Below are 15,841 nucleotides of genomic sequence, written 5' to 3'. Positions count from 1 at the left end.
ATAAAACCCTCTTGAAACTGCAGAAATGGACATACTATCAGATTGACTAGATGCAAAAGAAAAAGGACCATCGGAAAATTTGGTCACAATTATATAAACAGTTACACAATGGATAGAATAGTGGACTGACACATAGTTATCTGTATGGCTGCAGAAGAGACAGAATAAATGATGGATAAAGACTATCAGCTATACATAATCAATATGTATATCTGTCTGAATTTGATTTTTCCCTCTCACTCACTGTTTATATTTCTTCATGATATGTGGAACTATTACTAGAAGAGAATGTATAGAAGTACTATGAAAAATATTGATTTGTAATGTGTCTGTTCAAATCCACGCTCTCTCTGAGGGTACCCCATCCCAGCTGCCCCTTACTTTACCCTACCTTTATAAGGAAAATTTTAATTTTTTTTAAAAAAGAGTGACCAGCTTTTTATTCTGTTGTTGTTGTTTAGTCATTTAGTCGTGTCCGACTCTTCGTGGCCCCATGGACCAGAGCACGCCAGGCCCTCCTGTCTTCCATTGCCTCCCGGAGTTGGGTCAAATTCATGTTGGTTGCTTTGATGACCCTGTCCAACCATCTCGTCCTCTGTCGTCCCCTTCTCCTTTTGCCCTGACATTTTCCCAACATCAGGGTCTTTTTCAGGGAGTCTTCTCTTCTCATGAGATGGCCAAAGGATTGGAGCCTCAGCTTCAGGATCTGTCCTTCCAGTGAGCACTCAGGGTTGATTCCCTTCAGACCGTATAGGTTTGATCTCCTTGCAGTCCAGGGGACTCTCAAGAGTCTCCTCCAGCACCACAATTCAAAAGCATCAATTCTTCGGCGGCCAGCCTTCTTTATGGTCCACCTCTCACTGGACCATAAAGAATTGAGTTACTTATTCTGAATTATTCATTCTGTTGTACTGTATTCTGGACAATTTGTGGAGAACCTTTTTATTTTCTGAAGCTGACGATGCACAGAGATCAAGTAGAAAAACACAGGGATTGTTGTTCACACAGATGCACACAATCTGTTCCATGCTCCAGCTCTTTCAATGTTCGTACAGGAAGGCAGCTGTTAAATTTTGTACATTCACCTGGATGCATGAAATTTGGTCTTTCTCCCTTGTTGATACACTAAGCAAGAACAAAAACAAGGCATTTTCATTTGGAGACGAGGGCACGTGAGAATTGAACAACCTTCCTCTATAGTACAGTACTTGGGATTTGTAGTTTTACAAGGTACTTAGGTACTCAGAAGAGTCTTTTAGAGACATTGAACACTATATTTTAGGGGTACCAACTTTCTTTGGTACCAAATTCCAAGGGTAGGATGGTGCAGCCATAAAGCAATTTCTGACCATAGCAACCAAGCAGTACAAAGACTTTCTTTGGAAAAATAACTCCTCTCTCTCTCTCTCTCTCTCTCTCTCTCTCTCTCTCTCTCTGTGTGTGTGTGTGTGTAAGCTAATTTCTTTTAGCTTAAAGCAAATTAAACAGTGTTCTTACAGCGTTTAGTTTTCTAAAAAGCTAAGAAAGAGAGAAATGACTGTACTGCAAAATAAGAAAGCTCTTTAGGTTTGGAGTAGGCAAGCTTTCACTGGTTAATGGATGCTTTGAAGATGATGTTATTAAAAATGGAAGGGCACAGAGTGTCTTGCCATGGGCCTCTTTACTCAGATAGAAGACTATAAGGAAAACTCTGCAGGGTCAGGCTAAAAACCTATTTAGTCCATCATCCTGTTTCACCTAACCAGAGAGAGTTGTGGTTGATACTTCAACAGCATCCCACGCCCTCCAATTTCAGAGCCAAAACCTGAGGCCAGGGGAACAGCCCTTTCAATACCACAAGAGAGGAACGAAATTTAGACTTATCTACAAACTAGAACATGCTGGAATCTGCACTTTTCAGAATTCGGTGATCCGGTTTGCAAGCAGAGAGATACATTTTTATAAGCATGATTAAAGGAAAGCACAAACTTTACAGATGTTTTTTTCTAGAAAGCGCGAAGGCTATGGAATTGTATGCATGAAGAGAAATGTACATGAAATATGAAAGTTTTGTGCAGGTGTTGTTGTTTTATTTTGCCAGTTTTTGCAAATTGATGCCAGTGGGGACTTGAATCAGCTTGCAATGAGGAGAAGGAGAAAGTCAGCCATTATTTAGAGATTTTTTTTGCATCCTTGCTGTGATCCAGGCATTGCTTTAAAGCCAGCCTCAGCGGTAAGCCTGTTTATTATAACCAGACAGCACCACGCAGCATGATCCTTTTTTTTATGTTCAGTGCAGGCAGAACGCTGAACGTGGAAACAAACAGAGCTATAAAAATTACAACTGAGTGGCAAGCCAAACTTTGTTGTTGAATATCCATAGTCTTTCTCTCATAAAGCTACTCGTCAGCCTCGAGGCATTTACTTTGATGCCGTCTTCAAGCTAGGACACTTTTGAGTCCTCTGGATCCTCAGCTGTGGAGAAATAAATGCTTGCTGTTCCTGGAAGTGTCCTGCAGAGGGTAATATTGCATTTCCCACTGTTGAAAGGATGGATGTTGGTTTTGGTTTGTGCTTCACCTTACACAGAATAATCCTCACAAACGACACACTGTGCCTCTATTACGAAACCTCCAAAGGCAATGCCACCATGATTCATGAGGCCACAGCGTGGGCCCGAGGAGTTACAAAGGAATGGCTAATCCCTCAAAGTGGTTGCTGATTTAGTTGCCAAAGGCGATTGGTTGGACTTCCCAAGATACTGCCATTAGGCTGAAGGCAAGAGGCAACCTTAAAAGCCACGAATGTCGCTCTTCCATGAGCTTTCAAAGAGCGTTCCCCGCCCCCCCCGAGAGACGGGGTGAGTCAAAAGTCAGGCCAAATTTGTGGATTATTATCTAACACGGCGTGGCTCCTTATGACCTCTTTTCCAAATAACAACTGTTCTGCTTTCAATAGTATGGGTTGATTTCAAAAAGAAAGAGGGGACCCCTAAATTTGGATCCCAGAGGTTTGGTCCAAAGGCAAACACTCTGCCTTAGAATTATCCCTAGCATTGCCAGTTAGGACAAAGAAAGTATTTCCACTGAAACCCTGGAAGCGTAACCGGTCATTGTAGGCAATAAGGAGCGAGAGCCGTGGTTCCCAACCTTGAGTCCCTAGATGTTATTGGGCTAAACCTCCAAGAAGCCATCATCACTAGCTGTGCTGGCCATGATTTCTGGGAATTATAGTCCAAGAACAGCTGGGGACTCAAAGTTGAGAACCCCTGCACTAAGATGGATCAGTCCAAGATATCTGTCTCTGTTCCTATGACAGTGTTTCTCAGAATAGACAGACAGTTTGGCCACCAAAGCAAGGGCTACTAGGCGTTGATGATTAACAGCTTCTGGGAGATCAAGAAAAGCAATTAACCTCTTGGCTTGGTTATTTGTTCTTCTAGTTAAGTTGATTTCCCAGTCCCGCCTCCAGCACGCCAGGCGTCTGTTAAACACTGTAGGCGTGCTGAGTCTTGGAAGCACAGCAGTTTCAGACTGTTCATTTGTACAAATGTTCCTGGTACACCGGAGGAAACTCTTCTTGCAATTAGACAACTTACACTTGAGCAAAGAGGCCCTGGATATCCCCTTGCACAAGCAGGAGCAATACACCAACCAATCAAGCCCAAAACCTTGCATTACAGCTATTGCACACACCCTTTAATGCTACAAAGCCCTGGTCCTACCAGCAGTGACTCAGAGCCTCCCCGTTGAGGCCTTTCTTCCAGCTGAGCCACATTTAGGTTTCTGTCAAGGAGAACTGCTATGGGATATGTAGTCCAAAAATATATATCCTAAAGAATGATATCATAAAAACCCACCATAAAATCATGGGATTACAGAATTGGAAAGATTTCAAGGGTCGCCCACTCCAAACCCTGTCTTTGCAGGAAATGCACAGCTTCAGAATACTTGATTGATGATCACTGATAAAAAAAACTTCCAATAAAAGAGGGTCTATTACTTTCTAAGCTAGTTTATTCCACCGTCAAATCGTTCTTACCATCAGGATGTTCTTCACCCTGTTTAGTCCTTGGAAAAATTTGCTAAGATGTTTGGAAGAGGAAGTCCTTCCTGCACCATCCCTCAAAACAGGGAGCAGGGGGAACTTTCTCCCATTGTCTGCAAAACATTGTGTTCATATTTGATTTAATTAGCACTTCAGTGCTGTTTCTAGTCGTCTGTGTCTCTCGGTAATTTCAGGACGTTTTTTACATTGCTGCCAAAACAGGATCTCATTGGCCCAGAGATGGGAGATGTGATGTCAAACAATATCACGATACAAGAGATTATGAAACATCCATCTGGTCTCTTCGAGTGCCAGCAATATTGCAAGGGCTCTTGGAAATCAGCAAAAGCAGGTCGGGATGAGAAAGTAGCTAATAATTAGCAGCTTTATAACAACAAGTGCAGTTCTTTTGACTCTTGGCAGAGAACCAGAGAATAATGGAGCTGGAAGGGGCCTCTAAGGCCATCGAGTCCAAACTTTTGCTGGAATGCAAGAATCCAAATCAAACTACATCGGACAGATGGCTGTCTAATTTTCTCTTGAATGCCTCCAGGATTGAAGAACGTACCGTCTCCTGAGGTATCTAATTCCATTATCGTACTGCTCTAAGATGTTTTTCTTGATATCTGGCTTCCTGTAACTTGAGCCCATTGTTGTGTTTTCCACTCTGAGATGATTGAGAACAGATCCTGCCCCTCCTCTGTAGCGCAGCCTTTCAAATATTTGAAAAATGCTATCATATCTCCTCCCCTCAAGGTTTCCTTTCTCAAGGCTAAACATGCCCCGTTCTTTCTGTCTTTTCTCTTTGGGCTTGGTTTCTAGTCCCGTGATCATCTTTCCTGCCCTCCTCTAAACTGGTTCCAGTTTGTCAGCATTCCTCTGGAAGTGTGGGGTCCAGAACTGCGCACAGTTATCAAGATGAGACCTAACCCAGTGCCAAGTAGAGACGAACGAGTACTCCATGGGATTTGGGGACTATATTTCTGTTAATGCAGCTTAAAATAGCATTTGGCTTTTCTGCAGCTGTATCACGCTGTTGGCTCTCATATTCCGCTTGTGATCTACAACGATTCCAAGATCCTTCTTGGTCCTTTGCTGTATCTGTATCTAGAATATCACTCACTGGCCAATTGTAGAGCAAACCAATAAATTAATCCTACAACAAGTTTTTGAATGAACAGAGAGGAAGGTGTCTCCCACAGAGTCCCTAAAGTACTGTAGCTCCTGGTTACTGAAGGAGAGGCTCCTCCAGAAGGCTAGGGACAATGAGGATGAGTTAATTCTCCCTCCACCATTTTACAAGGTCAAAACAATGTTTTGAAGCAGCGGTTCCCAACCTTGGGTCCCCAGATGTTCTTGGACTAAAACTCCGAGAAGCCTTTATCACTTGCTGTGCTTGCCAGGATTTTTGGGAGTTGTAGTCCAAGAACATCTGGGGACCTAAAGTTGGGAACCACCGTTCTAGAAGAATAGGCACTGGCACATAATCAAGTTGTTGTATCAGGCCATATGCTGTTGTGTGTGAATCCTTGTGACTATGGAAACATGAAAACAGGAAATGTAACTTTCCCCATCAGCACACTTATAGGGGGCAGATTATACCTCTAGACATCTGATTGCTTTTGAAGGACTTTTGGAATTAGGCAGAGAGCCACGTGAATTGAGGCAAAGGGATGCAAGTTTCCTGCTCTTCACATACACTCACATATCTTTCAACTCTGTAGTAAAACAATTCTGCAGCACGGTGACTAAGGCCCGTTGTGGTTGGTGGGTTGGAAGGCAGAGCACCCAGGGATGAGGAGACTGGGAGACAACAGGCAAAGCTGAGACAAATTTGGGAATTCAGTCCTACATACTTTCACACAGTAATATGGAGGCTGGCCAGGCAGCAGACATTCATTCATTCATTCATTCATTCATTCATTCATTCATTCATTCATTCATTCATTCATTCATTCATTCATTCATTCATTCATTCATTCATTCAGACATTGCCCTACTACTTCCCACCTCATTCATTCACTGTAGAACTCAGTGGCACAGTGCAAAACCTCAAATTAGAAATGCTACTACCTTCTCCTGCATCCCTCTCCCTCCCAATACACAGAATGTGATGTTGCAAGGAGAGATGGGCACAAACCAAACCAAAAAGACAAATAACCCTACAAATTGGGCCATTTCCTGGTGTTTTTTTTTTGGGGGGGGTGTGCTTTGGAGAAACGTGCTTTCCCAGAATGAAAGGAGATGCCAAACTCTTATTGGCGTTGCAGATTCACACGCTTCGTGGTTTTTGAAATGTGGGATTTCTGGGAGTGGTAGAACAACCCCTGCTTGAGGTTGAGATGCCAAACTCATAGTAAGTCTTCAGTTGACTCTCTTCAGTTGACTATCCTTCCCATCTCCTCAAACTCTGGCAAAGATTGGATTTGAAATGTCCATTGTATAGCCCTCCAAAGCTGGTCCCCCTAGGAAAGTAGTCTTTAGTCAACTGAATAGCGATGAACCACAAACCGTCACTAACCACTATTTTTGCAGTCTGTGCCCATCTCTAGTTGGGAGCCCAGCTGGAAGGGAAAAGCAGATCTGTGACCTTCTGCCTTTGGAAAAGAGACAAGCAGGAGTTGGCTAATTTGGGTTAGGCTCATTAAGTTATTAGGGGGAGTGGGGGTGCAGTACCCCACTTACCCTAATGAATCATTCTGCACTGTTCTTCTGCAATATTTTTGGAACACTAGAATATAGAGAAAGTGGTGCATGTGGGGGGAAGAGCCTGGAGATTGTGGACCACAGTGATTCCAGCATGTCCACGTCCAGTCCTCTGGAAAACTATTACTTACTTCCATGAGAAACAAAGAGCAACAGAAGTGAACAAGCCCTTTATCCTTCTTTAGGATGCTTGCCTGCTCACCCAAAGATCTCTCCACACCAAGAGGCATTCCTGGAACATTCCTGCTGGCCTTGAAACCAGTTTCAAATGTTTTACATGCAAACTTCCAGTTTCTTACGTCAAGAAAATCCACTCGGAGCTTGATAAAACACAACACTGCTACGACCGCCTCTCCAAATCAAGTGAAGAATTAATTACCATATAATTTGCAATCTTTAAGCCCAGGAAAATACGGCGGGGCTTATCGAGCAAGGGAGGCAGGACAGAACACATTTCTGCAAAAACAACAAAATGTGTTTATCAGGAAACTGGTGTATTGAAAATAAAGGCCTTGAAAGTGAAGGTGGAATTAATCTGCTGAAATGAGATGTGGATGCTGAGAACATGAGCTTTAAGTGGTTGTTTCCTTGGCTCTTTCCCCGAGGGTAGAACACTGCTCCAAATCCCTCTTGTTTAATGGGATTAATACCAAGTTAACCAACTTTGTTGTTTAGTCATTAAGTCGTGTCTAACTCTTCGTGACCCCATGGACCAGAGCACGCCAGGCCCTCCTGTCTTCCACTGCCTCCCAGATTTGGGTCAAATTCATGTTGGTCGCTTCAGTGACACTGTCCAACCATCTCATCCTCTGTTGTCCCCTTCTCCTCTTGCCCTCACACTTTCCCAACATGAGGGTCTTTTCCAAGGAGGGTCAACCATGGACAGAAACAAAAGGTCAATCAACCGATCCTTCCAAAACTAGACACCGATCACCCCTGGCTCAAATTCTCTTATTTGGAGCTACTTTAATGCACTGGTTCTTAACCTTGGGTTACTCAGGAGTTTTGGACTGCAACTCCCAGAAGCCTCCACCACCAGCTGTCCTGACTGGGGTTTCTGGGAGTTGCAGTTCAAAAGCATCCGAGTAACAAAGGTTAAGAACCACTGCTTTAATGGATCTGGAAGTGACCGGAACCCACTGGGGAGTGTTGACTAGACATCAGGCAGATGACATCAGGTTGGGTGCTTCATCTCCACTGAAAAGATCTCAAGCAACTGAGCAAGGAAAGGTCACTGGCTAAGATTCTGGAAGGCCTCTGCCAGTCAGAGTAGACAAAGCTGGGCTAAATGGACCAGGTTCAGCCCAGGGAGAGTGGCACCCATTTAACTTCCACTGCTTATACTGTATTTTTCCGTGTATAAGATGCCCCCATGTATAAGATGCCCCCCACTTTTAAAATCCAAAATTAAGAAATCTAAGCGGGGCTTAGCAAGTGTAGGGGGAAAGGGATCAAAGCCCTGCAGGATCACTTTGATCCCTGCTTTCCCCTCCACTTGTTTTTGTTCTTTCTTCAGCTTACTTCTGTGTATAAGACAACCCTTGATTTTTTTAGTCTAAAGATTTTAGACAAAAATATAGTCATATACATGGAAAAATACGGTAAGTTCCAAAGGTAATAATAACGAGGAGAGATGACCAGGCAAGCCATCCATGTCTACTCAGAAGCCAGTCTCACAAAGTACAATGAAACTGATTCATCGCAGCTAAGTGAGGAGAGGATTACAGCTTTACTCATGGTGTGTTCAGAATTTCACCAAAGAGCATATTCTACTTGCAGAATTCCTCAAAATAATCTTTGTGTTTAGTAATGGGGCTTTTCCTTTTCCTCCCATCCTGACTATTCTTGCTTTGGTAACTTTCAGAATGGAAAAATCTGACTTTTTGCTGTTGATGGGGAAAAAATGAACCATTTATTGTGAATTCTGCTCTTAATGGGGATATTCTGATGCCAAAAGTTTATTTCTGCTTAGGAACACCATAGACCATAGGTGAGAAACCAATGCCCCACCCCCATATATTTTAAGCATTGTTTGTTTGTTTTGTTTATTTATTTATTTAAACTCTATTTTACCCTACCTTTCTCCTTAAAAAGGACCCAAGGTAGCTTATATCATTAAAAAAACTATATTTAAAACCCTAAGTATACAAATATTTTTTATTAAAAAATCAAACACAAACCACCCTAAGAATGGTAAACATAAACCATGAAAAACAGAATCAAAGCAATGAGGCAAAACACTCCATTTAAAAACCCCTCACTGATGGCCAGTCACTCAGGGAAAGCTTGCCTAAAGAGAAAGGTCTTTGTCTGCTTGCGGCAGGACAACAAAAATGGGGCCAGTCGGGCCTCCAGTGGCAGGGAGTTCCAGAGTCTAGGAGCAGCTACAGAAAAGGCCTTCCCCCTTGTCCACACCAAACACACCTGTGAGATGGTGAGACCGAGAAAAGGGCCTCCCATGATGATCTTGACACCTGGGCAGGCTCATAAAAGGAGACATGGCTCTTGAGATAACTTGGGCCCAAGCCATTTAGGGCTTTATAGGCTAGAAGTAACACCTTGAATTCTTAGTGGAAATAGATTGGCCGTCAGTGGAGCTGTTGTCACAGGAGGTTACGTTATCCTCGTGACCAGCCCCAGTTGGCTGCCATGTTTTTTAATGGCAACGAACTGTGGGAATTGTAGTGCCAAAGATCTGGAGGGCAGACGGTGCTCAGCCCTTGCTTATCTCCATTCTCAAAATGCTGGGTTTTTTTGTATAGCCAGAATAATATCTGAAAAGTAAGATCATATCTCCCGTCGGTCTTCTTTTCTCGAAAGAAAAAAAGCATGAGTTACTATGCTAAACAACAGGATTTCAGCCCCTGCATCAGAATTAGTTTTGTTCTCTTCAGAATTTATTGATATTCCCTGAGGAATATTGATCGATAAGAGAGACATTGTGAGAGGTGGCAGAGCGAGTGAGCAGGCCAAGAATTTTATAAACACAGAGAGGTCAGAGAGTTACCTGTAAAGTCTTTCTTAATCTTCTCTGACTCACAAAAACATTCATTAAAAAGATGGTAATTTGCTCCAGATAATTATTTTTAAGTTATGCAAGTTGCAGTGAATAGTTTTGTGCAATCCACAATAGGACCAATTAGGACTACTACACCCCCCCCCCGAATTAATTTATTTCATCTTTCTCCCAATAAAGGGACTCAAGACAGTTTACATAACAACCTTCAGTTCAGTTCCTGATTTCCCATAATAAGCTTTTCTAGATCATGCAAACCCAAACTTCATATATTTATGAGGAAGAATTCCAATCTCCATGTGGCCAAGAATGTTAAAAAAAACCAGGGGATCCAGTTCAGTGAAAAGAGCAGGGCTGACCCACAATATTTTGCCGCCTGAGGAGAGGACAGGCTGTGTTCCCTATGTTTCAAGGGCTAAATGACTGGTGATTCAAAGTGCAAGCTCTGAACTCCAGAAAACCCGACATTAGAGCTGCTATCATCTTGTGTTTTAGATACATGATTTAGGCAGACCTACATAACTGAGCAATCCATGATTGCAAACAGGCACCCTGTTGGCCCTTCCAACAACCGATCACAAAACAAAGCAAGCACATTTGCAAACTATGGGAAGTGAGAGAAAAGCTCCTGCTATTAACAATCATCACACGTACTCACAGTCCTCAAGGACTTAATCTCTCGCAATGACAGGTGATCTGTAACATTGGCCAAAATCCTGTTTGTGCAAAATTACATTGTAGAGGCAAAAGATCCAGAACCGGCAAGACCACTAATTAATTTTAATTAATTAATTCTGAAATGAAAAGTTCCCGTCCTCCTGTTTAAGGTTCTAAGGCTCCTTAGGGTTCCATTTTGACAGACGGAAGCATTTGGGGGGCTTGAACCAGGGACAGGGGAGACTTTAATAGCCAAAAATTACCACCAGGTCACTGAAGAAATGATGCTCTTCAATTGTGGTGCTGGAGGAGACTCTTGAGAGTCCCCTGGACTGCAAGGAGATCAAACCTATCCGTTTTGAAGGAAATCAACCCTGAGTGCTCACTGGAAGGACAGATCCTGGCTCTGAGGCTGAGAATACTTTGGCCATCTCATGAGAAGAGAAGACTCCCTGGAAAAGACCCTGATGTTGGGAAAGGGTGAAGGCAAGAGGAGAAGGGGACGGCAGAGGACCAGATGGCTGGACAGTGTCATCGAAGCGACCAACATGAATTTGACCCAACTCCGGGAGGCAGTGGAAGACAAGAGGGCCTGGAATGCTCTGGCCCATGGGGTCACAAAGAGTCAGACACGACTTAATGACTAAACAACAACACTGTAGGTGGTCCCATGGAACTCAAAGTCAGTGGGCTGGCTTATGGCATGAAGGGCAGGCTCCCTCGACAACAGAGTCCTGTCCTACAAAACAAGGAGTCGTCAAGGGCCCTGCTACCTCCAAACCGCTCAGGATCTGCCACTTGAGTTGGGTGCCTCATTCTGCCTAAGGGTACAGCTAACCAAAGACCTTTTTCTGATCCTAAAATGAACATGTGGAATAGTGTTGACTCCAGCATTTCAGGAGCTCTTGGGCGAGACAGAAATGTGGATTCCCTTAGGTTATGCCTGATCTCTGTAGATAGTCTGTGCCATCAGCCCCCGGATGGTTTTAGGATTCTCTGGCACATGCCAGAGGTGGCCTTGCATGGAGGCCGGGCATACGCTATCCTGCATTCTTCCCCAGCCACTCTTTTCATGCCCTAATGAGTTTTTCTGAACACCTTTATATTTCTGAATCCAGATCACACGTTTTGCCCCCAGCGAGCAGCAATGAGTCTCACCATGAAAGGGCCAAAGGCAGTCAAGGCATTTATCAGCCCATTTAAACCACAGTTTATTGTTCAGTGGCAAATATCTACGGATTATGTCTAAAAAGAGAAACGTCAAAGCCTGTTCTTTCTTGTCAAAGAGAAATGGAAGCAATTTTAGTTCAATTTTTTCACAGGAGAAACATAGGGCCTCCCTCGATCTCTCTCTGTATAATGTATGAAATGCTTACCTCTCTCCAGAGCATGACTGTATGTTAAGACAAGCAGAAAGATGCTGATGGCCACAGTCTTCATTCTTGCTCCCAGCAATTACACTTGCATAAAGGAAAGTGTAGATTAATCCCAGCTTGCTTTTTTCAGGCTGCTTCGCAAAAATAGCTGAGCCCCTAACCCTGCTACTTATACCCCTTCAATTTTCTGGATCAATGATTAATTGTCGAGTGGGGGGAACAGGGAAGGTATCCTTGGCCTGGCAGAGATAAAAGTCAGAGGGCTTGTGGCAGGCAAACAGACATTGGCGGGGATGCTTATCCACCCCAAACAATATTTGGCTTTAAATATTAACATTGGAAGGCTCTGGCAACCTTTCTTTCTGCCTGTAGAACTCACTGCATTGAAATTGTTGGAGGTTTCGCAACCTCGCATGCTGTCTTTAGCAGGTTTGGCTGGAAGCCACCTTTCTGAGTTGGGGTGGCTTATCAATCAATCTATCCAGCACTAACCAATCATGCTTTCCCTGCCTCTGCATTCAAAGACTGCTCTGCCTCTTTGCTCAGTGCTTTTTCCCTTTTCTGTTGTCTGTTGAAAGCAGTGAGTCTGTTAAGTCTGTTGCTGAAAGTAGTCATGTCTGTCAGTTTGCTGTTTGGTCTGATCAATTGTAAGCAATGATACTTTTTATTCTTTTTCTTGCTAACGTCTCAGAACAAGTTATTGAATCTGTAAGTGCCAGTTAATGAGAAATGAGTGGTCTGCTCTGGAGAAGATGAAGCTATTCTGCTCTATGAATCCCTGCACTTCTGCACAACTAGAGGAATTTAACCAGAAATTCAGAACAACATAGGAGAGTATGTCTTTGCTATCGAAAGGAACATTCCCTCCTCTTCCTGGTCTAAAGCCATTGATTAAATCATGAAAGTCTACTGTTCAAACACTTGTTTCTACAGTCCTCCAATATCCTACATGTACTACAGTGAACCAGGAGTTCCTCGACATCACAAGTTTCAGATCCAGCAAAGAAGAGGAAGAGGAAATTGGGAAGAAGGGGAGAGAAGGAACAGGAAGTGTAGATGTAGACCTTTCTTTTTCAATTGAAATAAACTGTTAATTCATTTATTTTCTTGAATAAACCCATTCGCCATGCGGACTGTTACAAGAAGAAAGGATTGAAAAAGGGAACAGGACGAGATGAAACTCTGTGAAATAAGAGTTTTCCCAAAGAAAGCACATAGAAAAGAGCCGATTACCCATCCCATGTTCATCCAGACACTCATTTGAATGGGCAGGGAAGAGTCTCTGCGGTTATTTAAAAGAGAGAAAAAAACAAGTAAATCCTAGAATGCAGTCAGTCTAAGAAGCGATGTGTCACCCTCCCTTTGCCATGCGTTGTGGTGTAAGAGTCATTTAATTGGGTGGCTGGGGAATAGTGTCCAGTGATGTAAATCTGAGCCTTTCCTAGGGCTCAACGAGCAGAGTTACCTTAAGAAGTTCTGGCTTTTATTGGAGTTGCCAGTTGACTTTGGCATTCGCTTCCTTTACTATAGCAAGGCAAACCAAGGATTTTTGTTCAAATATCAGCATTTTTGACTCCCCAAACTCTGAAGCAACCTTCAGTGATTTGGAGGGCACCCTAACTGACCCACGCTTCTCCGGCTGTCCCATATCTGCGCCAGTGATGCACAAACCCGTTTCCTGACAAAAACAGACAACGATTTTTGAAGAGATGGCCATGTTAAGTCAGCTTCAAGGTGTATATAGCAACAATAAAGGCTCATAGCACCTGTAAAGTGACGTTTGTCGCGTTGGTGGACTGCAATCTGATCCTTCAGACAGGTGGAATGCAACATTGCACCACGATGTTTCTGTGCCATGTGGATCAATGATTATTTGTTGAGTGGCGGGAACTAATTGTTGAGTTAGGAGAACGGAGACCACGGGAAGTGAGATACAGCCAATGGCAACTGTATTGTTAGCGATGGCGATGAACACTTCAAGCACTGATGACATAAACATCCTCACATTTGTTACTGTCTAGTCGTTTAGTCATGTCCAGCTCTTCGTGACCCCATGGACCAGAGCACGCCAGGCCCTCCTATCTTCTATTGCCTCCCGGAGCTGGGCCAAATTCATGTTGGTTGCTTCGATGACACTGTCCAACCATCTCGTCCTCTGTGGTCCCCTTCTCCTCTTGCCTTCAAACTTTCCCAACATCAAAGTCTTTTCCAGGGAGTCTTCTTTTCTCATGAAATGGCCAAAGTACTGGAGCCTCAGCTTCAGGATCTGTCCTTCCAGTGAGCACTCAGGGTTGATTTCCTTATCCTCACATTAGGAGCAGGAATTAGCTAATGCAAAACATTTGTCAACTGATTTACAATGGATAAGCTTTAATCTTTGAAGTGCTAAAATAATGAGTTCTCGTTTCAGGAGAAAGGAAGTTTTACCGAGGTCAGAGTTTTGTCAAAGAAAACAACATCTTGGCTATACAAAACACAGTCATGGAAGCCAACATTAAATATACATAATGAGCCTAAAATGCTCCAGTTTCTTTAGACACACATTGGAATTTATGCATGGGGCCCACGTTATCTGTCTCATTTTCAAGTGTTTCCTTTTTCCTGTAATAGCCACATTGACAGGATGCCCGAGATGCTGACATGTTTTGACACTAGTGACATCCCTAAGAATTCCTTCCAGCACCATGAGTTGCACATGAAATATTACTGTATGGTAGACAAGTATCGGAAGGCATGTTTTGCAACAAAGTAAGATGAAACCCTGGCATCAAGGAACTGTCAGAAATCAAAATAAGCGCCCATTTTGATAAGAAGAAAATTATATGGATAATTTAATAAAATGCCTGGATCCAGAATTTATATTCAGGTGCCTCAAATTAATAGCTCTCTACCATTCAGTGTGTGTGCACATGTACGGATCTGGGAAATAAGTTTTATGGGCATTTAGAAAAGCAAAATGTCAGTTACCTTTTATAAAATCATTCTAGCCTTGGGACCTGTTCATCAGTTCAGTGAGCTTGGGAAACAGGATTGCATTTTAAAAATGAAAAAGAAGGAGAAAAACTGATTATGGCCCAACTTTTTTTTTTTGATAGTGATAAGATGCCATCATTTGCTGATTTGTGGAGCTGCAGTGATGCATCTCACAAAGGATGGAGCGATCACAAGAGGGTGGGGCATTATGAAGAAAAGCAAAATCGAATCAGATCGTCCATGGTGGCCTTCCATTTTGTGAGTTTTTGCATCATGGTATTTTTCTTTGTGTGGATTTCCAGGCCCATACGAGTGGCTCAGCAGAAACATGAGAAGCCATACTTTTTTCCCCCCACTGGGCAAATTCAAAATATTTGGATTCCTCTCACAAAGGACACAATGGCAACCACCACCCAATTCCATAGGAGCTTGAGAGGGCATCTCACCTCAGCATAGGCAATGGGACTGTGTCCTCCACATGGAATTGGGTAGCAGGAAAGTGAGTTTAGAAGGTGAAGGACAGATCATATGACACACCCAAATCTGTTTTACAGCAGAGGGTAGAGACTAGGAGCTCAAGAGGAAATGGCCAGAGAGATGGTGCTACAACCCGCCACCACCTTCAGTTGCAAATAGTTGCACATTCTCCTTAATTGTACAGCTTGCCCTACTTATTCTGAGGCAGAGATGGGAAAACATAGTTGTTTGGGGGGTTTTTTGGACTGCGCTTCCCAGAATTCTATCATTTTCTAAAATAAGCCTATCTGCCATGCTGACTGTTACAAGAAGAAAGGACCGAAAAAGGGAACAGGATGTGGAGAAACTCTGGGTGGTGTACAATAAGAGCAGACTGCTTGGCCCCATTGCTTTTGAAGCAAGAATTAAAGAGGAATGCCTTGTGTCTGGAGAAACTGCAGCCTGAAGAACTTGGGAGTCCTGTTTTATTTCCCTTTCTTTAATTCCCATCAGCAGTAGACAATGGCAATCTCACCAGTGAGCAGAGCAACCTCCTTAGACTGTCACAGGGAAGGGAGTGAGGGAAGGAATTTAAAAGGGCAATATGCACAGTTCTCTAATTCCTAGTTCA

General features: G+C 43.2%; 1 protein-coding gene across 1 annotated transcript in view; it reads right to left on the bottom strand.

The window, feature by feature from the left end:
• Window positions 1–12,565, bottom strand: part of GC (GC vitamin D binding protein) — a 31,665-nt gene extending 19,100 nt beyond the window's left edge. Inside the window, exon 1 of the mRNA XM_073002091.2 lies at window positions 11,782–12,565. Coding sequence (XP_072858192.2) covers window positions 11,782–11,845 — 64 coding nt within the window. The 5' untranslated portion in view covers window positions 11,846–12,565. The remainder of the gene's footprint in view (window positions 1–11,781) is intronic.
• Between the last annotated feature and the right edge of the window lie 3,276 nt (window positions 12,566–15,841).

This window comes from Pogona vitticeps, chromosome 5 (genome assembly GCF_051106095.1).
Source record: "Pogona vitticeps strain Pit_001003342236 chromosome 5, PviZW2.1, whole genome shotgun sequence".
Lineage (NCBI taxonomy): Eukaryota > Metazoa > Chordata > Lepidosauria > Squamata > Agamidae > Pogona > Pogona vitticeps.
Note: the sequence above shows the minus strand (reverse complement) of the source record. Positions and strands in the feature narration are given on the sequence as shown.